Below are 24563 nucleotides of genomic sequence, written 5' to 3'. Positions count from 1 at the left end.
TTCTCCTTACGATCCGTCTAACAGGTAATTAGGGGAACCCTATCGTACACTTTTTTATATATACATTTTTAGAGAAAATCTCTTAGATTTATTTTATGTAAAAACCAACTTTTAAAAACCAAGAGTCCACAATTGGTTGACGAATAATAACTTTACCATTCAAGGTTTTGTCCAGTTTCGATTAAGGAAGAATCATAGACATGTAATAAATGATAATCTCTCACTATTGATGCCCCGATACTTCACTGAACTGCTAGGCCGCGAAATCTGCTCAGCGAAGATTTACGATCAGCAGGGTAAATGTCCTTGCGGAACCGCCGGACAAACCGGACTTGTTTAGGACAGTGCGCCCCTCCATTAGCGCATTTTACAGCGGCTTAATAGAGGCGACGACGACGACGACGATGATGATGATAGTGATAGTGGTAGCAATAGTAGCAATAGCATCGTTCGTTCCAGCATCAACTGCGTGCCCGTCTATAAACTCCGGTGTCCCGTTAGTTGCCTGGACCAAAAGCCTAGGGTTAGTCGCTCGGCAATCGCTGGGGTATCGGCACACCTTTCTTGTCGCACGTTTTGACCCCCGACTGATCAACGGTACAGTTCCATTATGACAGCGGAACACTTCTGGAGGTGACAACATATATGACTGGAGCAAAACGTTTACTGAAATAGCTATAATTGGCGAACGAATTATATCGAGAACGACGCACGTAGCTTTTGTGAAGCCCGTTAAGTTTTCGACGGTATATATGGCCTGAAGCCTAGAAGCTAGTCAATCGAAGTAACTTAAATTAAGCCCTTATGGACGCTAGCGAAACACTCTACCGGATTTGCAACTAGTTGAATTTTGAAAAGGCGTACCCTATGATATATGAACAGGGACTTAATACAATATTTACTGCTACCGAATAATTCCTTCTACCAAAAACTGTTTACAGCGGACGAAGGAAATAACCATACGAATCATAAAAGATAATCCTAGCAGATCCTCGATGTAAGTAAGCAAACGCCCATGTGTAAATCTATTGGCGGCTAATTTAATTTGGTGTACGAAAGGGCGATCACAGAGGCCCAAACATGTCCATGACTTTCGAGCAAGCTCTGGACCAGGTGGGCAGCTTCGGACGTTTCCAGTACTTTCTCATCTTCTATCTGTGTTTGCTTGTAGTGCCACTGCGTGTTATACCTCTTTCAGTACACATTTTTACGCTCCTCGAGCCTCCGCACTGGTGAGTATACGATCCAATTTTGTTTTCAATGAACAAAAAAATAGAGTTTTATCTAACGTATCTATTTAGATATCGGAGAATATATCGGAGAACCTATACATCCTGTACGACACAGGATCGTTCGTTTCTACGAGGACTAATTATCTTACTGAAACAATTTAACCTTTGCCAAACTATTTTATTATGCGAAGATCCATTTAAGCGGGTACATCATTGTCCAGATCATAAACATACAAATAGGAATACGTTCAGCTCACCCTATGCAAACCAAGCTCTTCGCTGAGTAAGCCATATGCTAAGGCAAACTTCTAACTACCCTTCAAAGGCTACCTATAGCGCTGGTAACTGACCATCTAAAATTGATTTCTATACACAAATAACAATACGCAGAGTGTTAGAGTGCCTGTATCACTCAGATTTTGAGAGCGGTAGCGAATTTCAAAGCACTGCACATGAGGAGGACCTTGTAACAGAATCAGCTTTAAAATGCAGAAAAGGAACAACAATACTCGGAAACAATTGCTAGCAATTCGTTTCGTTCAAATGTCCAGACAGCGATTTCCGTTGTTTTTTCTATTCAGGAACTACTAGTGTATGTGTCTTCTCGAGGTAACAACACTGATATAACTTCTCTTCTATGAGAAGATCTGGCCTACCGATTAAAACGTGTTTCCTTTTTGAGCTTTGACGATGAGGATAACATGGTGACATTGATTAAGGGCAGAGCACCCTCGTCTAATTGAGCTTCACAATTAAAATATGAGCATACAATTAATTATAATAAAATATCCAATACGAGCAATAGCTCGTAGTATATGCTACCAGGTGAGTCAGGAGTTAAGTGATTCTTTAATGGCCTTTGGTTCACTCTGTGTATACAAATAAAGGTCGTTATTTGTATTTTTTCTGCTCTGTTCGTTAACTTTTTCTTAAAGCTGTTGTTGAATCGATCTGATTGCGAAGGGTGCCGTGATGGGGGAAGTGGAAAAATGTGGACTATCAGCGACCAAAGCTTTTACTCGTACAAACGTATAAATATAAGACTCCAGACCCGCCAGTTTTGTAAATAGCCTTCATCGTTAGACTTCCACAGATCGAACGGCCAATCGCTATCAATCACGATAAATATGAACATATGTGTAATACCAAATAGTTGAAATAAGTTTGATCTGAAATTACTTACTACGCTCTTTAGTGCAAATTCAGATCCTTAGTTTGTCGAATTTTGGTCACAGTTGGCTTCATGAAGTAACATTAATGCACGGAACAGCCATCTATCTGACCACGGCCATATCTTTCAGGCGCTACTCTTAGGGTTTGAAAATGGATGTACCCTTCAAACTTAGGCTCATAAATCCAAAATGTAAAATTGTCCTAATTTGGGAACATATAATTTTTCCGCCCGTAAATATGTATAGGTCCAATTATCAAGCTGCCTATTACACTGTCTTGATAATAATGAATAATATAGACGATTCGTTTCATATACCGTATTGGAAGATTCACTCTAAGCCAAGGCAGCTTAATACAAGCGAAGGTCTAGTGCGATTCTGATCAATGAAAAATGGATTTTTATCTAGGGGCAAACAGGAAGAGCTTCAAGTTGTGCGCGTTTAGTTCGCCACATTGCAGTATATGGTACATCCTTTTACCTAAATATTGTCCCAGCAGACATATAATAGCTAATAAAAACTTATTAACTACGTAATAATAATAATGAAGGAATGAATGTCATGAATCTTATAAACAGTAGCTTCCATAAATCAGATACGTGTTTCAGATGTAATAGTACGGCCTAATGACGTGTTCTCTGTCGCTCGACAGTAAACATACCTTGGGAGTCATCCTGTCGTTTGATTGATTCCCCATAGATGCGACGCGTCTTCAAGACTGTAAGATAATACTTTATGCACCGAAAAAAAATGAAGTTCTATTACCAGAAAGAAGTGCCTAGATCGTAATCTCGAACAAATACACTCTTTTTTTTTTAGAGATTTTTTGTTAAATAATAAGAACCTATGTATGAAGTATGAACTAAAAGCAGCCGTGGTAATCTAAAACTGTAGAATGTTTACAAAGGATTAAACGATACCTTGTTTTTTTCATAGATGGCTAGATTTTGGATTAATGTCATGTACCTAGATTTTTTTGCACATGAGTAGCTTTAGGTCTGTTTCTTGTTCATTTTCCTTTACCCATTAGTGCTGCCTCACCTCGGCTACGACTGCCGACCGATTTTGCTTTTGCCCATACGTGTATACAAAAGATTCTTTAGAATCCATAAAGTAATTCTAGCTGGAGTCATCATATGGGTAATATTCCAAAGGATCTTCAAAACAAGCTGTAAAATAATTGTTTCGGTTCTGCGCAAATTTATATCGAAGCAGATTAGTCGAGGGGAAGCTGCGTTAGGTTGTTCGGAGTATATATTGGTCCCCGCAATTACATTTGTACAAAATGGCAGGTGACAGAAACCTCTATACTAAACAATATCAGTACAACTTCATTTAGCAATAATTTTTTTTTTTTTTTATAATAAATTACAGGTGTAAGAATCCGTACCTTGAGATACGTGGCTACACTCAAGAACAAATTAAAAACTATTCAATACCTCTGAAGCACTCCGATCACTATCATTATTCAAAATGCAAAATGTATGATTACAACTGGGAATCATGGGATGCGTAAGTTTTCCCTTCCTATAAAATTATACGAAAAGTCCGAAAACGGCAAGTGTTTTCACAGACTAGTTATGACAACGACTCTGGAGTCAGCTACCAGGTAGTATTTTATGAGACTAAACAAATGTGTTATATCAAAGTAATGTAAAGGTAAGGATAGTCGTTGTGATCGTATTGTTCCGAATGTAAGGCATACAACGCTAGCAAACACTGACTTAAGTTTGAACTCAGTTGTCATCTGTGGCTAGCACTGATTCAGTTCTCTTTGACTTAGTAAACCTCCATGGTTTTTGTCTCTGATATATTCGCTCACGCTCCCCTTTGTCTGAAACAAGTTCAGGAACTACGATCATTAGATTCGTCAAAACGAATACCATTCATAGCTCATCTCCTCACTTCCTCACGTGCCCTATCCACCGTGCTCCATCATAGAACTGAGCTAGCAAACCTATAAGAATGAATTATAAACAGTTCGCTGTTTGCTATCTACGTTTTCGAAATATGTCGCCCGTCATGATCGCGATGATAATAGCGAACCATGTGTCAACGGTAGCCATAAAGCTTCAGATTTCTAGCGGTTGAGCGCTAATTCGTAAGGCGTGTCGGCCATGTTGGCCGAAGATATTCAAATCACTATGAATTAATGTAAATAAACATGACAATTTGTGTGGTACTGATCATTTCCGTAGGCCTATGAGTATTTCTAGCACTAATATTTCTACAGGTCTCGATGGCCGGAGTTTAATGACAGCTCAAAAGTGATGCCATGCAAATATGGTTACGTATACGACTACTCAAACGTCTACCCAACTATCATTAGTGAGGTAATCAAGAGTATATACACACACATAACACATCAAATTTCTTTGGTTGGCGCGCAGCGAACTAGATGTATGCATTGAACTGCAAAACCGTAAAGATACAAACAGCTTCAATTAGTTATTAACTTAAAGCAGAAATCTGTTGAACCAAGTTGAAGGCTGAACAATACAGGCCATACACATTTTCTAGACATATAAAAAAGTACAAAACTTTTTCGATTTAAAGAGAGTTGAACCAATGAAATTCCGTATATTGTGTCTAACGACTGAGAAGTACTTCGAAAATGTTATGAACAGATTTGTTTGCGGCTTGCTATTAACGTTTTTGATGCGATGCTTGGACGTTTCTCTAGGACTAAACGTTAAGTGTGCTCCATTTATATATATATATATATATATATATATATATATATTGTTTTTTACGTTTAGGACAGTAACGCTTTTCTGTTTCGCAGAACGATTGGGTCTGTGGAGACACGTATAAAGCCTACATCGCGAACTCCGTGTTCTTTGCTTCAATGTCCATAGGAGTACTTGCCATCGGGCATATTGGAGACATGTAAGTACGTTCAATATCATGGACATCTTTTAACAAGAGAAAAAATCCATATGCCATAAGTCGAGCTTCATAATGCTTCCATCCAAGTAACTGTGCCAAATATTGAGCCATGGCCATCGTGTCACCTTAAACTAATGTTAACTTTCAATTTAGTTTAGCACAAAAATGCTAAGCTCGAATTGATGGTCTTTTGAAAGGTTTCTTTCAACAAATGCATTAATTTTCCAGTGCCACAGGATAGACCATAAGCGACTCACAGCCCGCAGCTTCAATAATCGCTCGAAAATAAGAATCACTGCTTCAACCAAGTATGAAGCACATTTCAATAATAGCAACTACTTTATTTTTTTGTCTTAAATAAGCATTGACGATTCTTTTAAAATCTACATTTATACAATCGCAACCTCTCCCTTCTCAACCCGTTTCGGCCGCATTGCATCGCAGAGTTTAAACTAAAAACCAGTGAGCGCCCAAAGACGCACGCGTCCGAGGCAGAAATTATTTATCGAAGCAGAAACATGACTTACTCGAGTAGTAGTGAGATACATTTTTTTTTTTCTTCATATTTATTGAAACTTTTCCTTCAAGGGTTGAGTCTCTGGTATATTTATGGAACGTACAATCAGAGTTTCATAAAAGGTCCTGTTACAGATGTTGAAATTGGAAAATATCGATCGATCAAATAGTAAATAATCACACATATCGGATTTTAGGTAGCTCTCTAGCTTTTAATCTTAGCTCTAAGAGGTAGAGCGTGTGTGTACGCGCGTTCGTTGTCTAACCGGAAAAAAACGACTTTTGGTTTGATTGTAATGATGACGCGCTAGTACAGAATTAAATGAGACATGCTCGCTGGGCAGTGGTTCGAATTTCCTCGTGTCCACATGCCTTTCCATACTAGTATGATCGCAGCTTTAGTTAATTAATCTTATTAATTAATTAATTCTTTAATTAATCGCGGCTCTAGGGCTAATGCAATCTGCAGCAACAATCTGCAGCTATGATTCGAAGCAGGAGGTCATTAATGAGCATGTTATCACGACTATCTAGTTTCTATTAAGTCTAGCAATAGTTTCGTTCAGATAAGACTCCTGCTGCTGCTGCTGCTGCTGCTGCTGCTGCTGCTGCTGCTGCTGCTGCTGCTGCTGCTGCTGCTGCTGCTGCTGCTGCTGCTGCTGCTACTGCTACTGCTACTGCTACTGCTACTGCTACTGCTACTGCTGCTGCTGCTGCTGCTGCTGCTGCTGCTGCTGCTGCTGCTACTGCTACTGCTACTGCTACTGCTGCTACTGCTACTGCTACTGCTGCTGCGCTACTGCTACTGCTACTGCTGCTGCTACTGCTGCTGCTGCTACTGCTGCTGCTGCTACTGCTGCTGCTGCTGCTGCTGCTGCTGCTGCTGCTGCATTCTTTTAGTGCCCGTCAACTCCATGGCGGACCCTAGACCCTTCTCTGATCGACCATTCGGCTTCGGTTGGCAATGTTTTTTGAGATGTAAACACCCTTTCATTGGTTGCGCTCTTTCATGGGTTTTCCTCGAAACACCCATTGCGGGTTGCATATTCCTATTTAAGATTTTAATAAACAGATTTGTGGCTGAAATAGAGATGTTCTGTTCTGTCCATGACAATCTCCTTATGAAAAAGATAAACGAAAAATTAGACCACGGCCAACACAGTGATTAGAAACATGTTTTTGCATTAGTTAGCAGTAGGCCTCTGTCCATCTGATGACTTTTGTCCGTGAGCGCAAAACGGAACGTGCGCCCCTTGTTGAAAAGCTTTAACCACCAATAACAATAGAGTATACATATATATAATGTTATTGTTATATATGTATGTATGTAGCGACGCGTAAACAGCAAAACAACTGGGCAAGGGTTGACGTGGACAACTTTTGACATAGTAACGCGAGCCACTAATAAAAATAATAATAAACTGTACGAATATGCTGATAAAATAGTACAACAAGTAGACAAATAAATCAAAGAACATTACTTGCCTACTCTAAGTATACGATGCGCCTAAACGAGGGTGCGGCCGAATTGAGGAACGTTTCGGCGGGTGAGCGTTCCGTCAGCAGGACTGCGCTTATTCGCTATACCTAGCAGCAGACAGAAGCCAGTTTTCCTAGGGCCCGTCATGGCAAATGAATCTTTGGCATATAGGCAAAGCTGGACGAATCGCGTTGATTTCGGGTAAAAGTTTCACTTTTTACCCAAAATCGACGGTTTATATTATCACCACTTGTTAACCGGTTGCTGAAAAATTTCACAGACCCTATTGAGGACCTTCTAACAAGATCCTCAATAGGGTTTAGATTTAAGAGGCTTGGAAAGTCATCAAAGTGGCTATTGAGTTATTTCGATTTTGATTTTTAATATTGAATTTTTTCGTTATGAATAGTGAGAAAAATTGCTCAAAAAATCATCTCAGTACATATCAATTCAAGCGATTCTCACTCAAGCGAAATCAAACTCATACAGCTAGGCTTTTGCTATAGAAATCAGGTGCTTTTTTAAGAAAAAGAATATTTTTTTTCCTTCTGAGGTTTTTGGCCATTTGTAGCTCTTGCACTGTTAGGGCTTTTTGGCAAGCTACCAGCTGCAAGTTTGGGCCTTTGATTAAAGGCATGACTGCCGTTTATATTGAACAAGAATAACTATCAAGAAAAACACTTCTAGCACTTACGAATAATTCTGTTAAAATATATGGTGTTGTTTATATATGTAGCCTTAGAAGTAAAGCATTAGATAGATAAACTCGTCTATTTCGATACGCTATAATATATATATATAGCAAGCAAAAATGCGTACACTGCAACGGCTCGTAAAATGAAAACAACGTTTCTACAACACGACTTCGTCATTCGCATACCAGGCCAAAAAACGTGTCAGGAAAAAATTAATCTGATCTATTTCTGAGAAAAAAATGAATTACCGAATGGACTTTTCTTCGTTTTCTAGATTTTTTTCACTAGAGGTCCACGTCTCTTTGAAAGCGATTCGCATTAATCGGGTCCAATGAATCTTTCGGGGACTAAATCATCGAATTCTATAGAGAGTCCTATAGAAAGTTCTACAAGACAAACTAGGGGTAAAAAGATGCAGTGATCGTTCTATTTATTCCAATGAAATATAGTGATTTCAGCAATAGCAACCCTGTACGAGCGCGAGCGAACCGAGGGTGTTGCTGAATAGAAATGAAGTGGCGACATAGCGTATTAAACAAACTGATTTCAATTATATGTAAGCCGTATGAGTATGCAATGCAGCATACCCTTATAACCAGGATCGGTTTAAACAGAAACGAAACATTTGAGGGCCTTGGAGAAATTCTCTATTTTTCTTTTTTTGCTATTTTATTAGATGCATTATGCCCTGTACGTTCAGGCTTTAACTTGGCCTTTTTTCCATACGAATCTAATACTATCTTTTATGTGACAGCCACACCAGAGGATTTCGTTCCGGTATTATTACTTTGCTCACTTTTAGGTAATTTAACTTCGGAGATCTGGATGACTCGCCTTTCAAGACTTCCATGAGCCAGTCGGTTTGCAGTACATTAATCCGAACTCGATCCTCCAGCATGATAGGTGGCAACGTAACCACTACACCATCTCCTAATACTGACAAAAAATGTGCTTTAAACATATAGTACGGTGACAAAATCAAAAATGTTTTTTTTTTTTCTATTTTCAACGTCACCACTAAACAGCGTGGGCCGGGTTCCTGTGATGTTCGTGACGTATGCGTTGGCAGGACTCACTGGAATTTTCACCTACTTCAGCGGAGGTTCATTTGAGCTGTTTGTAATCACACGGTTCGTCATGGGATTTGTTCTGTTGTCGATCAGTATCACACCTTTTGTACTCGGTATGTATCTAGATGTTCAAAAGTTTACATCAGTACGATTCACTATGGTGTGCAATCCTATTGTACCGGTAAAAACAATGGAGTTTGAACCAGCCCGCACAACATAGTGCGTTATCATTTTATACTGGTTCGGTTATTTAGATGGATCTAGTTTCGCACACACTGAGCCGAGAGCAAACGCACTTTGTAAATTCACATCAATAACCACAAGATGCACATCGTACCAATGTAATTCAGATAAATAGATAAAACCAGTGCAAGAAGTACAGGAGACCCATTGGCCTGTTGTAATTTATTTCACTCTTAAAGTACCTTGAACGATCGTTACTAGACCTGCGTATTGGAAATGTTGGCGTTTCATTTAATATCCTTCTATCGTTCGACCGACGCTCGCTTTCCAGCTGTCGAATACGTTCCGAAGCAACGTCGGATGTTGGTTCTCTCGGCCTTCCGGTTCGTTTACCCTGTGGTGGGAGTTTTCGTACCCTGGATAGCGTACGCATCCGGGTACTGGCGTACGCTCCAACTGCTCAATGTTGTGCCATGCTGCATTGCCGCTCCCCTTTCCTACTTTATACCTGAAAGTTCACGGTGGCTGCTATCCAAAGGAAAACTAGAAGAGACCAAACAAATTCTTCATAAAATCGCTCGCTGGAATGGAAATAGAGTAGATCCAAACGCATTCGACACTCTCGAAGTGAGCATAATACGCGTTCCGTTATTTGCCTAATAAGCATAATGATAAATAATACTAAAAATAACAATAAAATGATGCCTTATTGGTTCATTTTCTACTCTATAGATGCTTTCTTCGAATTGGTCGTCTTTAAAATTAACTATCTCGACAAATAATAGGTGAGGGTACAATAGTACGATAATATCAGGAAGCGCTGTCTGCAAGGACACCGCTTTCATTTTTTCTATTCCCAAAATGTCGGTCCTCTTTTCAGGTCCACCATGGCAACGCGTTTAAAGGTGGTGCGCATTAGCCACTCAGATAAAGATATCCGATTTAATTTAGTGCTTCGTAAGATAACTGCAAGCGTTTCTCCGTAGACGGAAGTTTGTAGAGTAGTCAAAAACGTAAAAGATATGCAGATTCAATATCAAAGACAACTATGCCTCTAACTTTCGAAGCTTTAAAGTTACTGGAAGGGCCCACCGATCGGTTTCGGCTAAAATTCGTCATAAGAACTCAGTGTAGCAAAAAGGAGAGACATCTCTGAAGATTTGCTCTCTGCAGCAGTGTGCGGAGGCTGCGTGCACGGTGAAAACCCCATTCTAGGATGGGTTTGAAAAGCTAGCTTGGGCCGTGTATGTGTTTATCTAATTTATAGTAAAACGACTGACATTTAGTTGGTGTATTGTTATTATTATATGTTATGTATTTTCAGCTGCCGATTAGTGAAAAGAAAAATCAGATGAACGTGCTGGCTATCTGGAAGTACCCACGTCTCCGCAGAAATATTCTTCTCACCTTCTTTATTTGGTAAATTGAAATTCTCTTTCAATATGCTCAATTTCAACAGGTAGAGTAGGGTCTTCGTTGGCACTATCATCAAAGTTCATTTTATAACCTGAGTATTAACAAGCCACTCCCAAAAAAGTTCAAGTTTTTTTTTAAAGGTTGAGTTCAGGGTTTTTAATCTAAGTCTGTTCGAGTGACACTCTGTACCTAGGAGTCTAAAACTTTCGACACTATGCTTTTCAATGTATGTGTATAGAGTGAAATAAATGTTTGTGATTTCTGATTTAGGGTAAATGCATGCCTAGTCTACTCTGCCGGACAACTTTATGCAGCTCAGGTAACTCCCTCGCCCTTCTTGATGACATCAGCAACGAATGGAGTTGATATTTTGGCGACGGCTGTTGCGATGCCCTTGGCTGATTTTTGGGGGCGCAAGCCTTCTATGGTGCTGTTCTACATGCTGTCATCTGTAGCCTATTTTGTGATTGGCTGTCTGCCGTACGGTAAGGGGCGTAAACGTGCCAAGTTCAAGTGTATTAGTTGGTTGAGGACAATGCTTAGGATAATAAAATACTGGACCTATTCATGAAATTTCATTGTCTATCTTTTAAGCATTTTTGGAGAAAGGATAAATTGGCGCTAAGCTTGAAACGAAGTTGTAAACTTCGATATAGTTATAACATGAGTGTTCTGTGAATTTTATCACTAGGATAAAAGTGATCGGAAATAGTTAAGTATGTGATGAGTATACTAGGACAGATGTCCTAGTACAACATGAACGAGCTCGATGAAGGCAAAAAGGTGGTATTTTATGCTTGCGCGAAAAGCACACTCAGCCACGTCAATATGTTACACTAGGTTGTTCTAGATTGGGTGTATAATGGCGATGGGTAGAAGATAGACATTTTGCAATCTACAGAGAAGGAAACTAGGGCAATCAGTTAAATAACTAATTAAAGATCTAGTCTGATTCGTGCGTACGAAGTCGTTATTTGGTGTGAATGGCTCATTACTGTATCGTATATTTAGAAATAGAGAAAAACTAATTTTAGCATAATTGAAAATGAAAACAACCGCTTGCTTATTATATGATTTGAAAGCCAAATTCATACCAACCGTCTGAGTTCTTATTTCTGGATACGTTTACAGAGTTCACGATGATGTTCGTACTACTGATGGTAGGACGCTTTGCGTTGACGATGGCCTATAATGTTGGTTATCTTTATGCGGCCGAAATATATCCGACGGAAATACGTTCTCAAATCCTTTCTGTGCGTCAGGCATTTGGTTCAATTGGAAAATTTCTCAGCTCTCAAATCGTTATGCTGGTTAGTATTGTAAATAATACATAATAGGCATCACTAGAAAACAGCGGAACGGTCAGATTCGAACTGTATCAGTATATATATAAGAAAAATAGCATTTTCTATTTGGCTAAAACAGTAAATTATAGGCTCTAATAGATTACTTCACCAATTTACTCATCTCAAATCATATATCACGACATTACGTTTGATTTTGTCTGTGTTTGCGCTAGGCATACTACGGACCCTATATTCCTCTACTAATATTTGGTGGGGTGTCGGGATCGACTGCTTTAATGGCAATTCCTCTACCGGAGACGCTTCACCAAGATCTTCCAGAAACACTTGAAGACGCGGAAAACATGACTGGTAGGACCTTAACATTTTGATTCCTACATTGTGTAGCAGTTCGTCTTTAACCCGAACTCAGTTTTATTCCCGAACGCGCCATCTCTTATTGATCCATTGTTCGACACTCAGTTTACTAGAATTTGTTCATGAACCTTAATTTAACTAAGCAAATAATGATCTTTATCGGTGCTGCCTATTATCCAAGGATTTATTTTTCATTACGAATACAACACATATACTATTTATAATTCTTCGACCTCTCGAAATTGGTGCAAGAAAAGGAAAGTTTCTCTTGGAACCAATTTTTATAACCTTATAAGATTTGCTATATGTGTCTCGGACTAAATTCATTAACATTCTTATTAGAGCTTTTCTGTAAAACGCTAGTGAGGGCAGAGTAGGACGAGGAGCGATAGGATTCAACTTATGATGCTAACAGAAAACGGGCATATATTTGGAAAGTAAATCCGGACGGGGCTAAATTAGTCGGGAACTGCTGATAAGTATTATAAGAAGCAGTTCTTCTGAGTCATAATTCCTAGAGAGATACTTAGATTATCAGATTTAGTATGTAAATGACGGTAGAAAAAAGATAGAAGCTAGGCACAGCCTTTAAAACAATGAAGGCTAGAGACTGGATCAAGCTTTATTTAAAGCTTAGAAGTAAACAAAACTATCGTTACTCGTACATAACGATATGCATTTATACGAAAAGAGGGAGCGCCACTGTTCTGCGCGATTCGATGTACTTCCATATTCCGTTCTATTTATTTTGATTTCGCAGAAACTGACAGCCGAAAAACAAATAGCTTACTGTTGAATGATCTCTACTGATCATTATTAAATGTGAATCCATTGTCGTGATCGCACTCGCCCCGATGGTCAGAGCCAATATGGAAGCATCGTCGTACGCGACTGCAATTGTCAGCTAGCAATAACAACTTTCTCCATTTTTCAAATTGTGCTTTACTTTTTAGAAGAGCCTAATATTTTTAGTTCCAGTCGACTTTGGCCTTAATAAGTTCATCTTGATTGTTCTATGTCTGCTTTTCGGTACAGCATAAAACCCATGGTTAGAAAGTGATCAGCCGGTGTTAAGGGTAACGGCACCTGGTTCTCTTAATGTTTTTAGAACATAACTCATTTAATATTACTTTACGGACCGTAGCAAATAGGCTTAACAATGATACATAAACTAAAATTAAGCATGATTTTATTTTTCAAAATTTAAGCAATTAAATTTCCTATACGATACCAATTCTTGGTATAGCCATATATTTAAACATTTGATCATATCCAAATGATGAAACGGAATCAACACTGCTCTGCCCACGCATCGATACAAATGAAACAATTGAAGACTTCTTCCGAAGAAAAGAAAACGTTCAGAATCTATATGTAAGTGGTTGTGCTATTTTGGCTTGTCTTTGCACAGAGACGCAGCGTATCAACTTGATAATTGTAATAGGTAATGGCAGGTAATTATATATACACCCACTTCAAGCCCTTGCAGCGGGACAATGTTCAACATTTGTTCATTATTCAATCAGCCTTTCTTAACTTATGATTTGTAAAACCTTGTTTTAGGTTTGCCAAGAAGCTGCGTATTCGCTTGTCCTGGAGCTCCTCCACCAGAAAACGTTGAGGGTGCAACTGGCGTTTCGCCAGCAGTCAGGCACCGAGCACGCACGCTCTCTGCAGTGTCTGCCGCTACCGTGGATTCAACATCGCCGGAAATGTAAGGATTTTTCAGAGCTCTAGTTTCGGGCGTCAACAACAGAAGCTGACAAGCGGACGTAGCCACCCTCATGCTGCCTCAGCAATCTACACGCAACTCCTCCAAACACCAACCTGCCGAAAATATTTGTGATAATGAGCTTTCAGAAAAACTGCATTCCTACACAATTTTGTCAGCTATATTGTATCATTTGTTAGTGTTTTCTAATGTTTCTTTATAGGATCCACAACCACGCTATAAACAGGTGAGCGCCATGATAGATTTTAAAATAATGCGACATACAATTGATAATTGGCTCGTTTCGATCATATAGACATCGTATAAGCCTTCTTAAACGGTCTTAACATCAAAGAGCGAATAATTTACGACTGAAGTTTATATATATGGGTCCCAGTCATACATGGATGCAACGTAATGATGTAATTCTTATAGCTTGGTGGGCCTCTCGTGCAGATTTAGGTTTTCTATTGTTTCGAAGTTCTTCTGTCGCATCGCTCTTAGTTGGATTCTTTAGTTATATGAGGTAAAAACGTGTACTCACATCCCTGTACATAATGTACTATAAAACGAATAAATTTCTACATACTAAGTTGCAGTTTGCTTATGAATGGTAGTGTATAACAATGTGCTTTTTGTGAGTAACACTTATATTAACAGCAGAAATAAAAATAATCAAGAAATAAGTTTATTATATCGCAACATTATTTCAAAGTACCTAACCTCAGCTCGCTTTTCCGGTTGCACGGTTTCAGCCTTTCTTATATATAAAATAGCACCTATTTGGCATCTCTTATAGCAAAGTCAGTCGAAACCAATTTTTCTTTTACATCTTACAAGGTACCACCGGTATCATATTAATTTGAAGTCGTACAAGGGAACGCACACATTTCTGAACAGGTGAGTACACGTTTTCAATTCAAATCGGCTTCTGTTTGGTCGGCCTATGAAAAGGTAACTCTAACGGCATCTGGCTATGAAAAGATTCTCGGAAAGGAGATCATGTAAGTGCCTCTGTCCAACTATCCGATATTTAGCGAGAAAATCTGCAGGAAAAATGTCGGATCGGTGCAGAGACGTCAGATCATCTGATCAGTGAACTGTGTTGGTAACTATAGTAAATGCATGCAGTTGCTAGCATCAAATCACATTAGTGCGCTCGATAAAGCAGCGCCACACAAAAATAGTTTATTTTTATCTTTTTTAATATCGCCAATCCTCTAGATCTCAGACCTGAAATTCTAGAATTACCTTTCGTAGTCAAGGTGTACTGTCTAAAAGCACGACCAGGTATCGTTTAGTCATCTCAATCAGCAAAAAAAGAGAGAAAAGCCATTGGTTTCCACCCGAGCGTCATTTAAGAAGTGATCATTCAATCGACGGATTAGAATTGCGCTAGCTTACTAACGACGGCCCGAGTATTTGAGCACCGTGGACATATTTACGACTTAGTCATGTTAGGGACATTTTATAGCTTGACTTTGAAAACGCATCGTCGCCTCTGTTATTCTTAGTTCAGTGGGTGTGTCTTCGGGTGCTTTTTAAAAGATCGAAGTTCCCTCCTTCTTCCTCCCAGCTTCAATGTGTGTGCCCTGCTCGATCACGTCTCAAAAGAGCAGATCAATAATGCCTGAAAAGTTAGCACTAAAAATGACCGCTCACGTAAGTAATACTAAAAGAATACTGAAAAATCAACGAACAGTAAATCTCAATTTAATTACACTTGTTTGTGCTATAGTTTCCCCCTCGCCGTTAAAGAATTAGTAAGCTTTTTACGGCGATATTATATGGATAGTCACGTCATTTTTCAAAAATTAAAGTTTTAACTCTAACGATAATGGCATTATCACTATGCCTCATTTGTCTTGAATAATCGATGGAAACTAAATTTTTGTCGTACTGAAGCGTGCAGCCACGAACGTGGGTTTCTGGTGCCGGAATATATAGGCGCCCCAATCGCAAGAAGTTAGATTGAAAATTAGCTTGCTATTACTTTGAATCGTCGATGAGCAAACTGTAAGGATACAAACCGTTGTTCGTCTTATCAGAGAGAAGAACTATTTTCATATTAACGTGGTAGGGCACGATGGAACAAATATATTAGCATAATTGTTATAGCGTAGACATTTTTGGCAAAGGAGACAGGTACAAACAGTTTACATCTAATCATGCGTAAAAGTACTCTTAGTAGCGTAAGTGTGCGGCACTATAAAAGTTCATTTAAGCGCAGAACATCTTCAGTAACGTAAATTTCGTCTGCTACTAATAGGCAAAGGCGCTGATAGATTTAAATTTCTTTTAAGGTGCATTTTTCTTCCGTTGCTTTCTGACTGCAATAGATTATAACGAATTTAGAAGCACCGCAACAACGACTCTATTAGAATCAACTCCGTCCCTAAGGGAAATCTGCAGTTGACTGAGGACCCATGGCTATTAGAGCAACAAATACAATTCCCATACTGTAAAAATTTGTGAAGGCAAATAGTGCACATTCGAATAGCACGACAGCCCTACAATGTGTTACACGACGCACATACAAGAATCGATTTTAAGAAGCTTCGGCTATGCAAGTAGGCACAAACTAACGATGTTGACATAAAGAATAAAAACATGGAAATTGACGAAAGTACGAGAAATGAAGAAGACATTACGCCTTTAGTGGAAGTTTGGTGCAAAACGTGTTTCGGTAACACGAAAAAAAAAGAAAATTCCGACCAAATATTTTGAGCTTAATAACTTAGAGTGATTCTCATATGAAGCTTGAACGTAGGACTGTATAGCTTTACGGGATTTAATCACAGTTGAAAACGACAGCAACTCACGCAAACGCAACGACAGAGGCTTACCTTTCCAAGAGAGTCCTTTGTATACCCAGGTTTCCTATATGCAATAGATTATGTTGTAAAATCGTTCGCTCAAGCAATTCCCTACCATTGTCTATAGGAAGCCCGAAAAGATATGTTACCAGAGTAAACACAAGGAAAGTTAGCCATACATAGATAAGCATATATCCATATAGACGGCATGTTATTCCAAGCGGATGCTAATCTAAAGGGCATATAAGCTTTCGTTTTTCCTCACTATTTCGCACACTACGAAGCGTTACACCACATTCATCAATCTTCATTAATCAATTTTGCTGCTATCTGCCCATTACTTCTATTAAGCTGCTGCTAAATTCGAACGTGAGCATTTCGACGTTGATAGCGGAGGTAAACAAACTGATTTAGAAACGCTAAAATCGCGAGGGGGCATATTAAGTTGGCTGCGATTTCGTAATATTGCGGGGGCACCACTTGCGCCCTTCGCAACTTCAATGCACTACGTACTTAGCTAAAAACATGTAAATGAACACTATCCGTAGACATAAATAAAAACCATCAAAGTCCCTGATGTCTCCACATACGAACACTGTCCTGCGTAAATGTATACTCGTTTGGGTTGTAAGGGGTTTTCAACTTTAAATAAATTTAGTAGATAAAGTAGAGCTTTGGCATTGGAAAATATGCGTTAGGCTAAGCTAATACTATCACTACAATGACACGACAAGAAAAATCGCTTTAGAAAGTACTGAATAGCGCCAAAGTGACCTTATTTTATATGCGTCAGCTAGTTTATCTATATTTCCGAGTTATATAATTTGGATCGAACTGGCTTATATAATTTCAATGAAATACAACAATTTGCCAACTCTTCTGGCTTCCACGATTCTTTGAAAGTTCCATAGTTAATTGTACTTTTTAATTACGCCAATTTCATGCACATTAGTTAGTCTGCGTTTGGTCTCCGGGTGCAGAAGTTTGGCCATACTAATTGTGGCGGGTGCGCTCATAAATAAAGTTATAAGGAACTGCTGAGCCGAGATACTGACTAAAATCTATGCTACCATCGCCGAACCTGATATAGTGGCAGGCGCGCCTATCTTCATAGCGCGCAGTTCTGATCGCTTTATTGATAGAAGGAAGGGTTTTATCGTCATTGGAGCTTCGATGTTATAGAAAAGCAACATGCTTCTAATTGTGCCAATACCTACAGGGATGAACCTAGTTGAGAAGGACTGAAGGAGATTCAATAATACTAATAACAAAATTAAAAACTCGAAGGATTAGGAGTACGAAGGATGTTTACAATAAACACATTGTAAAATGTTATATAATACAAGAAATTGCCGTTTACCTTCCCTTGGATACAGACCATTCCAAGAAATATATTTGCCAATGCATTGGTTGTTGTGCCTATCGGAGGAAGCTTTCGAGGGATAAAAACAACCGTTGTAGAACTCCGCAAACATGCGAGATTTTTACAAAAAAGCAAAGAGGAAAGACACCACCGGGAAAACCTGTATATGATTTTAGAAAATTTCATAAACCAAAAAGCCACCTAGATCAAAAACACTTCGCGTCAATTCTATGAGCAGTTCTTATAATGTTTCAGTTTCACTGTACCAGTATAACGTTCCAGAAACAGAAATCATAACAGAATGTTAGATTTGAAATAAAAAAGAGTAAATTTTCTATTAATTTTTTTAACATCTTTTTAAAGGAACGGTGTTTTTAGACAATTTCGTCCTAAACCTAGAAGTTACATTCTAGTACACTTTACTTCAAACCCTCCATTTCTTTTCGAAAACTACCTGTTTCTTCACAAAATGGTAATATGACAAAAGACAGCATGACAGAAAATGCTGTCCCAGAAGTAAGCATGCCGTTTCGAAATTTTACTTAATGAAAACGACAGTCTGATATACTCGTTAGCTTCGAAATTGATACGTTTGAAGGGCGTTTCGTTGTAATAGTTGGTCACGAGGCATACGATTTTCCGTGCGCTTCTTGCCCGCGAGAACGAAGCGTGGTGAGTTTCTCTTGAATAATCCGAATGGCACATTTATATGTGAAGTTTTAGAATCCGAAATCTGTTTTCCTTTTGTTTTCCACATCGTTTTATACCGCACTATTTTGCCCACTTTATCGAAATGAATCATTTTCTAAATGATAAAGAAAATTATCAGATGTTACAGTTTTCTCATTAGCCAGCTTATAAAGAGAATAATCTGATGATTCTGGGATACTCTGAACTCTCTAGGAACTTTCCTTAAGTCAAAAACGTTGCAAATGTGTGGGCACATCTATCTAAAGTATCGGTATGAATCGATCGGTAACATTCATAGCTTGCTTACAATACCGGGCTTACTGGAATTGAATTTTTATTGCAATCTGCTGCCTTAAAAAGTTTGTGCTATCTAGAGTTAGTTAGAAGATTTTTGTACTTAAGCAGTACTTAATATACATGCTTCGAATGAACCATCGAGATTTTAACTAGCGCTACGCAAGCCATTGCCGTTCTAAAAGAAAGCGCAATTTCATAAGGGTCACCGTACAGAATATGATTGCAGCCATATACATGTAAGTGTATTATCATTATTATTTATTGCTTGGCGTGGTGACTTAGCGGGAGAGCGCTTTAGATATCCTCGGTTTAAGCCTCTCCATCGAACGCATACATAATCTACGCAAAACACATTCATATGCAGAAGGGTCAGAGCTAAATAGAGTAACACAAAAGTAAACGATACTCACCCTCTCTCTTCAGTTGCCTTGCCATTCACGGGATAACCAAATACGAACGTTGTCCTCTTATTGGAAAATATCAAAAAAGATAATATTTGAAGTTGGGTAACGCAGCGATCGAAAATCGTAAAAATAGTATGGCAATTCTATTATAACCTTGACAGGTACGGACGGAATCTGGTGCAATCTGTTGATTCAAGCCAGTCATACACTACGCTAATGTAACTCAAATCAATAGGAAATAACACACTCGGAGAGCATTATCCCGAAACTCCTAATTTCATATGAAGCATAATGTGCTACTTTATTGGTTGAAAAAAAACAAGCATTAAAAGTAACAAATTTCTTGACCTTGCCGCTAAGAGGGTTGAGCACTTCCCGATCCACATTAGTACGTAGAGCGAGAACTGCCCTAAAGAACTGGAGAAACAAAGAGCACCGTTTTTGACGCCACTTCACCTTAAAGACGTTGTTGCGTAATGGGAAATTAGAGCAAACATCTTGAAGCGAAATTCGACTAGTACGGTGTACTAGGATAAATTTTGTTTGTTCCGATTTCGATATTTCAAAATATAGTAATTAGAAACAGTTTTCTTTCTTTTATAAAAGGTTCTGCTGCGTTAAAAAAGGGGCACTCATTTTTTATTTCTAAGTCGAATTCCATGACACCAAAGATTTACGACGTAGCAGTAAAGAGAATATTTTATCTCGAAGCCTATTAACAACAAAGACACTTAAGAAGGTCCGTTTTCAAATTGAAAGCAGCTATGCTGGCAGCCGTATTGGAGTAGACCTCACTGATAATGAAAGTTTTATAAAGTAAGTCCCCGTGATAGCTTCGTGAATAACATATGTTGATAAATACTAATTGTAGGGACACGTTCTGGTCTAGATTCGAATGCATAACGGCAGTTGAGATTTCTGTAAAAACTGTTAGCTTGGCGCTTGGCAACCGCTCGCGTGATTGCCGCTCCGAGACACCACAGAACCCTCACCCTTAAATATTGCTTTAAAAACACCCAAGCATACGTTACGCCATCTGGTGACTGGAGATAGGGAGAAAAGAACACAGCATCTGATAGTAATTTATATTGTGCGCTGTTAGCCTAATTGTTAGACCTAATCTATCCCAGGAACGATCCAACGGACGAACGAAGACCTCGATCATCAAAAAAAATGACAGCACTAGAAAGAGTCACAATAGTTACTATTGTGACTCTTTCGCGCATTTTAAATGGTTATTCTAACATACCCACCCTGAACAGTCGCACCCATAGAAGTCACGACCCTTGCAAACTGTGCGTTCAGACCTCTGAGTTATTAACGCAAAGAAACACGAAGTCTTGAAGTCATAATCTACGTGGGTGAATAAGCAAAGTAAAGCGGATATCTTATGTGTAAATGCAATATATAAAACAAGATTATACAAAACACGATTTTTTAATGATGAAACATGACATATTAATTAATAATAATAACAATAATTTAAGTTTATGAAGATCACTTGCTCTCTGAGCTACGGACGGGGACGTTCCATGCGGACTGAAAGATTCCACTAAAATATTAAATTTTTCACACGGAAACACGAAAACCACGAATACAATCACAACGATATCATTATGTCATTTATTAGTGGCATTTTCGTAAAAAGAAACAATGCAATTTCCTGTTGGAGTTAAAGTTACTGATCGATTACGGTGGAAAACATATTCGTTAGACACCGTTTGTAGGGTCCTAAATAAGGCTTCGCTTGTTGTTAAATAAATAAAAGTAAATAATATATAGATAATAGAAAATGCACAAACGAATCACATACTCCCAATATTGAATTCCCCTTTTCCGGTCTCCCTTAAAAATTCAAAAATGTATTCGATCCACCTTAATATTGAAAGGCGTTACGAGTAGATAATACGGGTAGAGAGATTTTAGGTGACTATAGCGCACGGTGAGCATTCGCCTGATTTTGGTATTATATTCCTTTGTTCTAACAGCCTCAATGACTTGAGAAATAATAACACTAACCTCTTGAATCACACACATCGTATTTACTCGTAATAACACTCAAGCGAACGATTCTAGTTCGCTCAGTCAAAGAGAGTTTCGTATCCATCCGTTCCTTGATTAACCTATTTTTTTGACGACCTCACTCCTTGTTTACTACTGTGTAACACCTATCTTTCAGAAAAGAATAACTGTTAGTTTCTATTATGATGTTTGAAAAAATAGCGAATTAGGCTGCTGGCGAAAAAATTAACTTACCAGTATTTACGATTGGCAATCGGACATTTCTATGGGGCTGGTTTTCTAATGCGTTTTGAGAGGTTTATACAGTGATGGGAGACATGGAACATCGACGATTTCGATGATAACCGCCAGGAAATACATTCCCTTGCACCATGCAGGATATTTAAATGAATGAGTACGATACCGGTAACTAGATAGGCGTTGTAGAACCAAAGCATCGTCACCAGCATCAAACGAGCTAACGTAGATACTTCTGGTATGAACTGAACTCAAAAGAATCTTTAATCAGTATATATACCCCATAATTTCAAACAAGTAGTGATATTGACATGAAAACATTACATCATACACAAAGTATGCTCATCGGCCTATGGCGCACCCATAAATATTATTAATAAAATCAAATTTCTCTTTGACTTATTTACAGAGCGAGCGAAATAAGCAGCCTGTGCAATTTTATCTTAAAGTACGGCACTAGGCTATCTAAAAATACCAGCTACCTTACCTTCTCCGGTGAAGCTGCATAACTTAGTGGAAAATCAAGTACTTAGTCCTAAGTAGTGTTTGTCCAATACTTCATGTAAATAAATACGATGTAATTATATAGAACTCGAGGAGGTCGCAGTAAGTAGATTAAGTGTAGTTATTCTAACCGAATATAATGTATTGAAAATGAAACATAACACAAGTTACATATTACGATGTTTAAAGAACAATTATCTACAGAAGACTAGTTTAATTTAAGGATATCAACCAATGATTGTCAACTGAAAAAAAGTTGCGGAAAAGCGAATTACGGGAAAAAAGATAGAATTCAATGAAAACACTTAAAAGTAAATGTAAAGTGTGCTGCAGAAAATTGTCAAATAGTAGGGATAGCAGAAAATGTTTGTAGTTATAAAATAAATAACACAGATCTTTCACATTCAGCGTGTCAACGTCTAGGCTTTTTTTCGCACCGGCACACATCACAGCTACGTTCGTCCGTTCGAGTGCGGCGCGCGTTTGCTTAGGTCCGCATGGTTTCCATGGTAGGTTGGATACAGTAAAGCCTCGGCTGATTTTTGCAGGACTAGTTGTGATTTCTTGAACTGGTCGGACATAGTGTGCAGTCAATGCGTATGAATCCATACGCGTCTTTCCTACAGCGTCCATATCGTCGCTTCCCACCAAGAGCTGGTTAGTTAATGCGTTATGACCGATGCACTGAGGGTGGTATTTTTGACAGCAGACGTACGGGTTGGTGGATCCACGTTGAATGCCATCGCTTTCAAGTCAACACAATTGCGGTCTCCTATATAGGCTCTCCCTCAGAACAATCACAACCAACGGCTGAGTGCGCTTGTCGAACCTAGTGTCAGGACCATTCGGCGTATAATTTCAAAATATTCGAACTAAGTCGATGCATAAGTCCACGCCAGCCGCTGTAATGAAATTTGAAGAAGTAACCGATTTTACGGCTTTTTTAACGTTAGTCGTCAACTTACTGTACTCAAGCTTGATCCCCAGCAGTAGCGGTTTAGTACACACACACACACACATTTGTTCAGACGACTAGGCTTTTTCTGAAGGGAAGCGGTCCTACAGTTTTTCGGCCACGAAACCGTGCTTTGTAGTCGTGTTGCACGTATACAAATTCGATCGCACTTGGTGTGTCCCTTGCGAGTACTATCGTACTCTCGATACTATGTGGTCGATCGACACCGTGCGATCTTCGCCCAGACGTTCAAACTCCTTTGCTCAATTCGTCAAACACCAATTCTTGGCCTAGTCAGCCAGACGGTCTACTCGTCTGTTTACTATTACATCGCCGCCACGAATATATACTCGTATAAATCTATCTGTAGTTTCCTTTAAAGAAGTGTTTGTTGGATCGGCCTACAACGCGATGATTAGAACCGCAACTTGTTGTAAATGGTACAAAAGAAGTACTTCATTTATCACCACTAATAAGCTAACGCGAAAAATCTTCCACTTTTAGTAACTACGTGGAGAGTTATGCCATTGACAACATGACATATTCTTCGTATACACACATTATTCTGTCTTATATACTCTTCCAGGAATGAGGACCATCATTTTTGGACTAGAGAATCGCTTTTATGTAGAACACATACACACACACACACATATATATAGATATGTATGTATATATATATATATATATATATATATATAGAGAGAGAGAGAGAGAGAGAGAGAGAGAGGAGCAATGATTATCTTTTGCCAGCCCAGATTCACTTTGAAGATTTCACCGTAACAATGACAGCCTATCCTTTCTAAAACAGGCATGCTCCTTTCATGCTGGTAATAAGCCTTCCTGTGTAATCTAGATGCAACTCCAAAAGTATCACTTATTGAAATTATTTAAATGAAGTCCGCCAAATAAAAATGGATCTATCTCCCGTGTATCTTAAATTGAACAAGTTAAAAAACATTCTTTCACGACCTGCTTATTTTTTTCATAGAGTTTAATTAGAAACTGATTCGAGCTTCGTAACTCAAATTAAAGATTCGAACTAAAGAGTGCATATAAAATATGGTCGGACTCGCTTTGATCTATAAAGCAAAGCATGAGATTTTCAACATTCTTATACTTCACAAGATCGATGCCTGTTATAGTAGCGAAGGTGGACAATACTGCACTTTTTGAAAGCTCACCGAATTAGTTTACCTCTAAACTTACTTACCAATTGAACGTTTCTGAACAGACTAGTATATATCAAG

At 38.7% G+C, this 24563-nt stretch overlaps 2 protein-coding genes and 1 long non-coding RNA gene across 12 annotated transcripts in view; 1 reads left to right on the top strand and 2 right to left on the bottom strand.

Moving 5' to 3' along the window:
• LOC111253930 (very long chain fatty acid elongase 7-like) overlaps window positions 1–3084 on the bottom strand; it is a 31000-nt gene extending 27916 nt beyond the window's left edge. Inside the window, exon 1 of the mRNA XM_086974184.1 lies at window positions 3066–3084. The gene's annotated coding sequence lies outside the window, so the exon portion shown is untranslated. The remainder of the gene's footprint in view (window positions 1–3065) is intronic.
• LOC111253895 (organic anion transporter 3-like) lies at window positions 432–14617 on the top strand. 5 transcript variants are annotated; one of them, XM_022814081.2, is made up of 12 exons: window positions 432–597; window positions 942–1232; window positions 3779–3916; window positions 4638–4737; window positions 5190–5293; window positions 9010–9167; window positions 9569–9864; window positions 10562–10656; window positions 10924–11138; window positions 11785–11963; window positions 12173–12308; window positions 13878–14617. In XM_022814081.2, exons 2-12 carry the CDS (start codon window positions 1081–1083, stop codon window positions 14030–14032), a joined length of 1728 nt encoding a protein of 575 aa, XP_022669816.1. In that variant the 5' UTR covers window positions 432–597; window positions 942–1080; the 3' UTR covers window positions 14033–14617. The 5 variants fall into 5 exon arrangements, with proteins under 5 accessions (XP_022669816.1, XP_022669818.1, XP_022669819.1 ...); XM_022814083.2 differs by having other exon boundaries at window positions 432–633; XM_086974174.1 differs by lacking the exons at window positions 432–597; window positions 942–1232 and adding an exon at window positions 3072–3124.
• Window positions 13020–23790, bottom strand: LOC111253896 (uncharacterized). 6 transcript variants are annotated; one of them, XR_015316475.1, is made up of 4 exons: window positions 20052–23790; window positions 19602–19657; window positions 15277–18886; window positions 13020–14141 (listed from the first exon to the last, which is right to left on the bottom strand). It is a non-coding gene; the product is annotated as an uncharacterized LOC111253896 (long non-coding RNA). The 6 variants fall into 6 exon arrangements; XR_015316474.1 differs by having other exon boundaries at window positions 15277–15669; window positions 19602–19779; window positions 20052–20571; XR_002674862.2 differs by lacking the exon at window positions 20052–23790 and having other exon boundaries at window positions 15277–15669; window positions 16872–18886; window positions 19602–19937.
• Window positions 23791–24563: the final 773 nt, after the last annotated feature.

This window comes from Varroa destructor, unplaced genomic scaffold (assembly GCF_002443255.2).
Source record: "Varroa destructor unplaced genomic scaffold, Vdes_3.0 BEIS01000007.1, whole genome shotgun sequence".
Taxonomy (NCBI): Eukaryota; Metazoa; Arthropoda; class Arachnida; order Mesostigmata; family Varroidae; genus Varroa; species Varroa destructor.
This window is presented reverse-complemented; position numbering and strand designations above follow the sequence as displayed.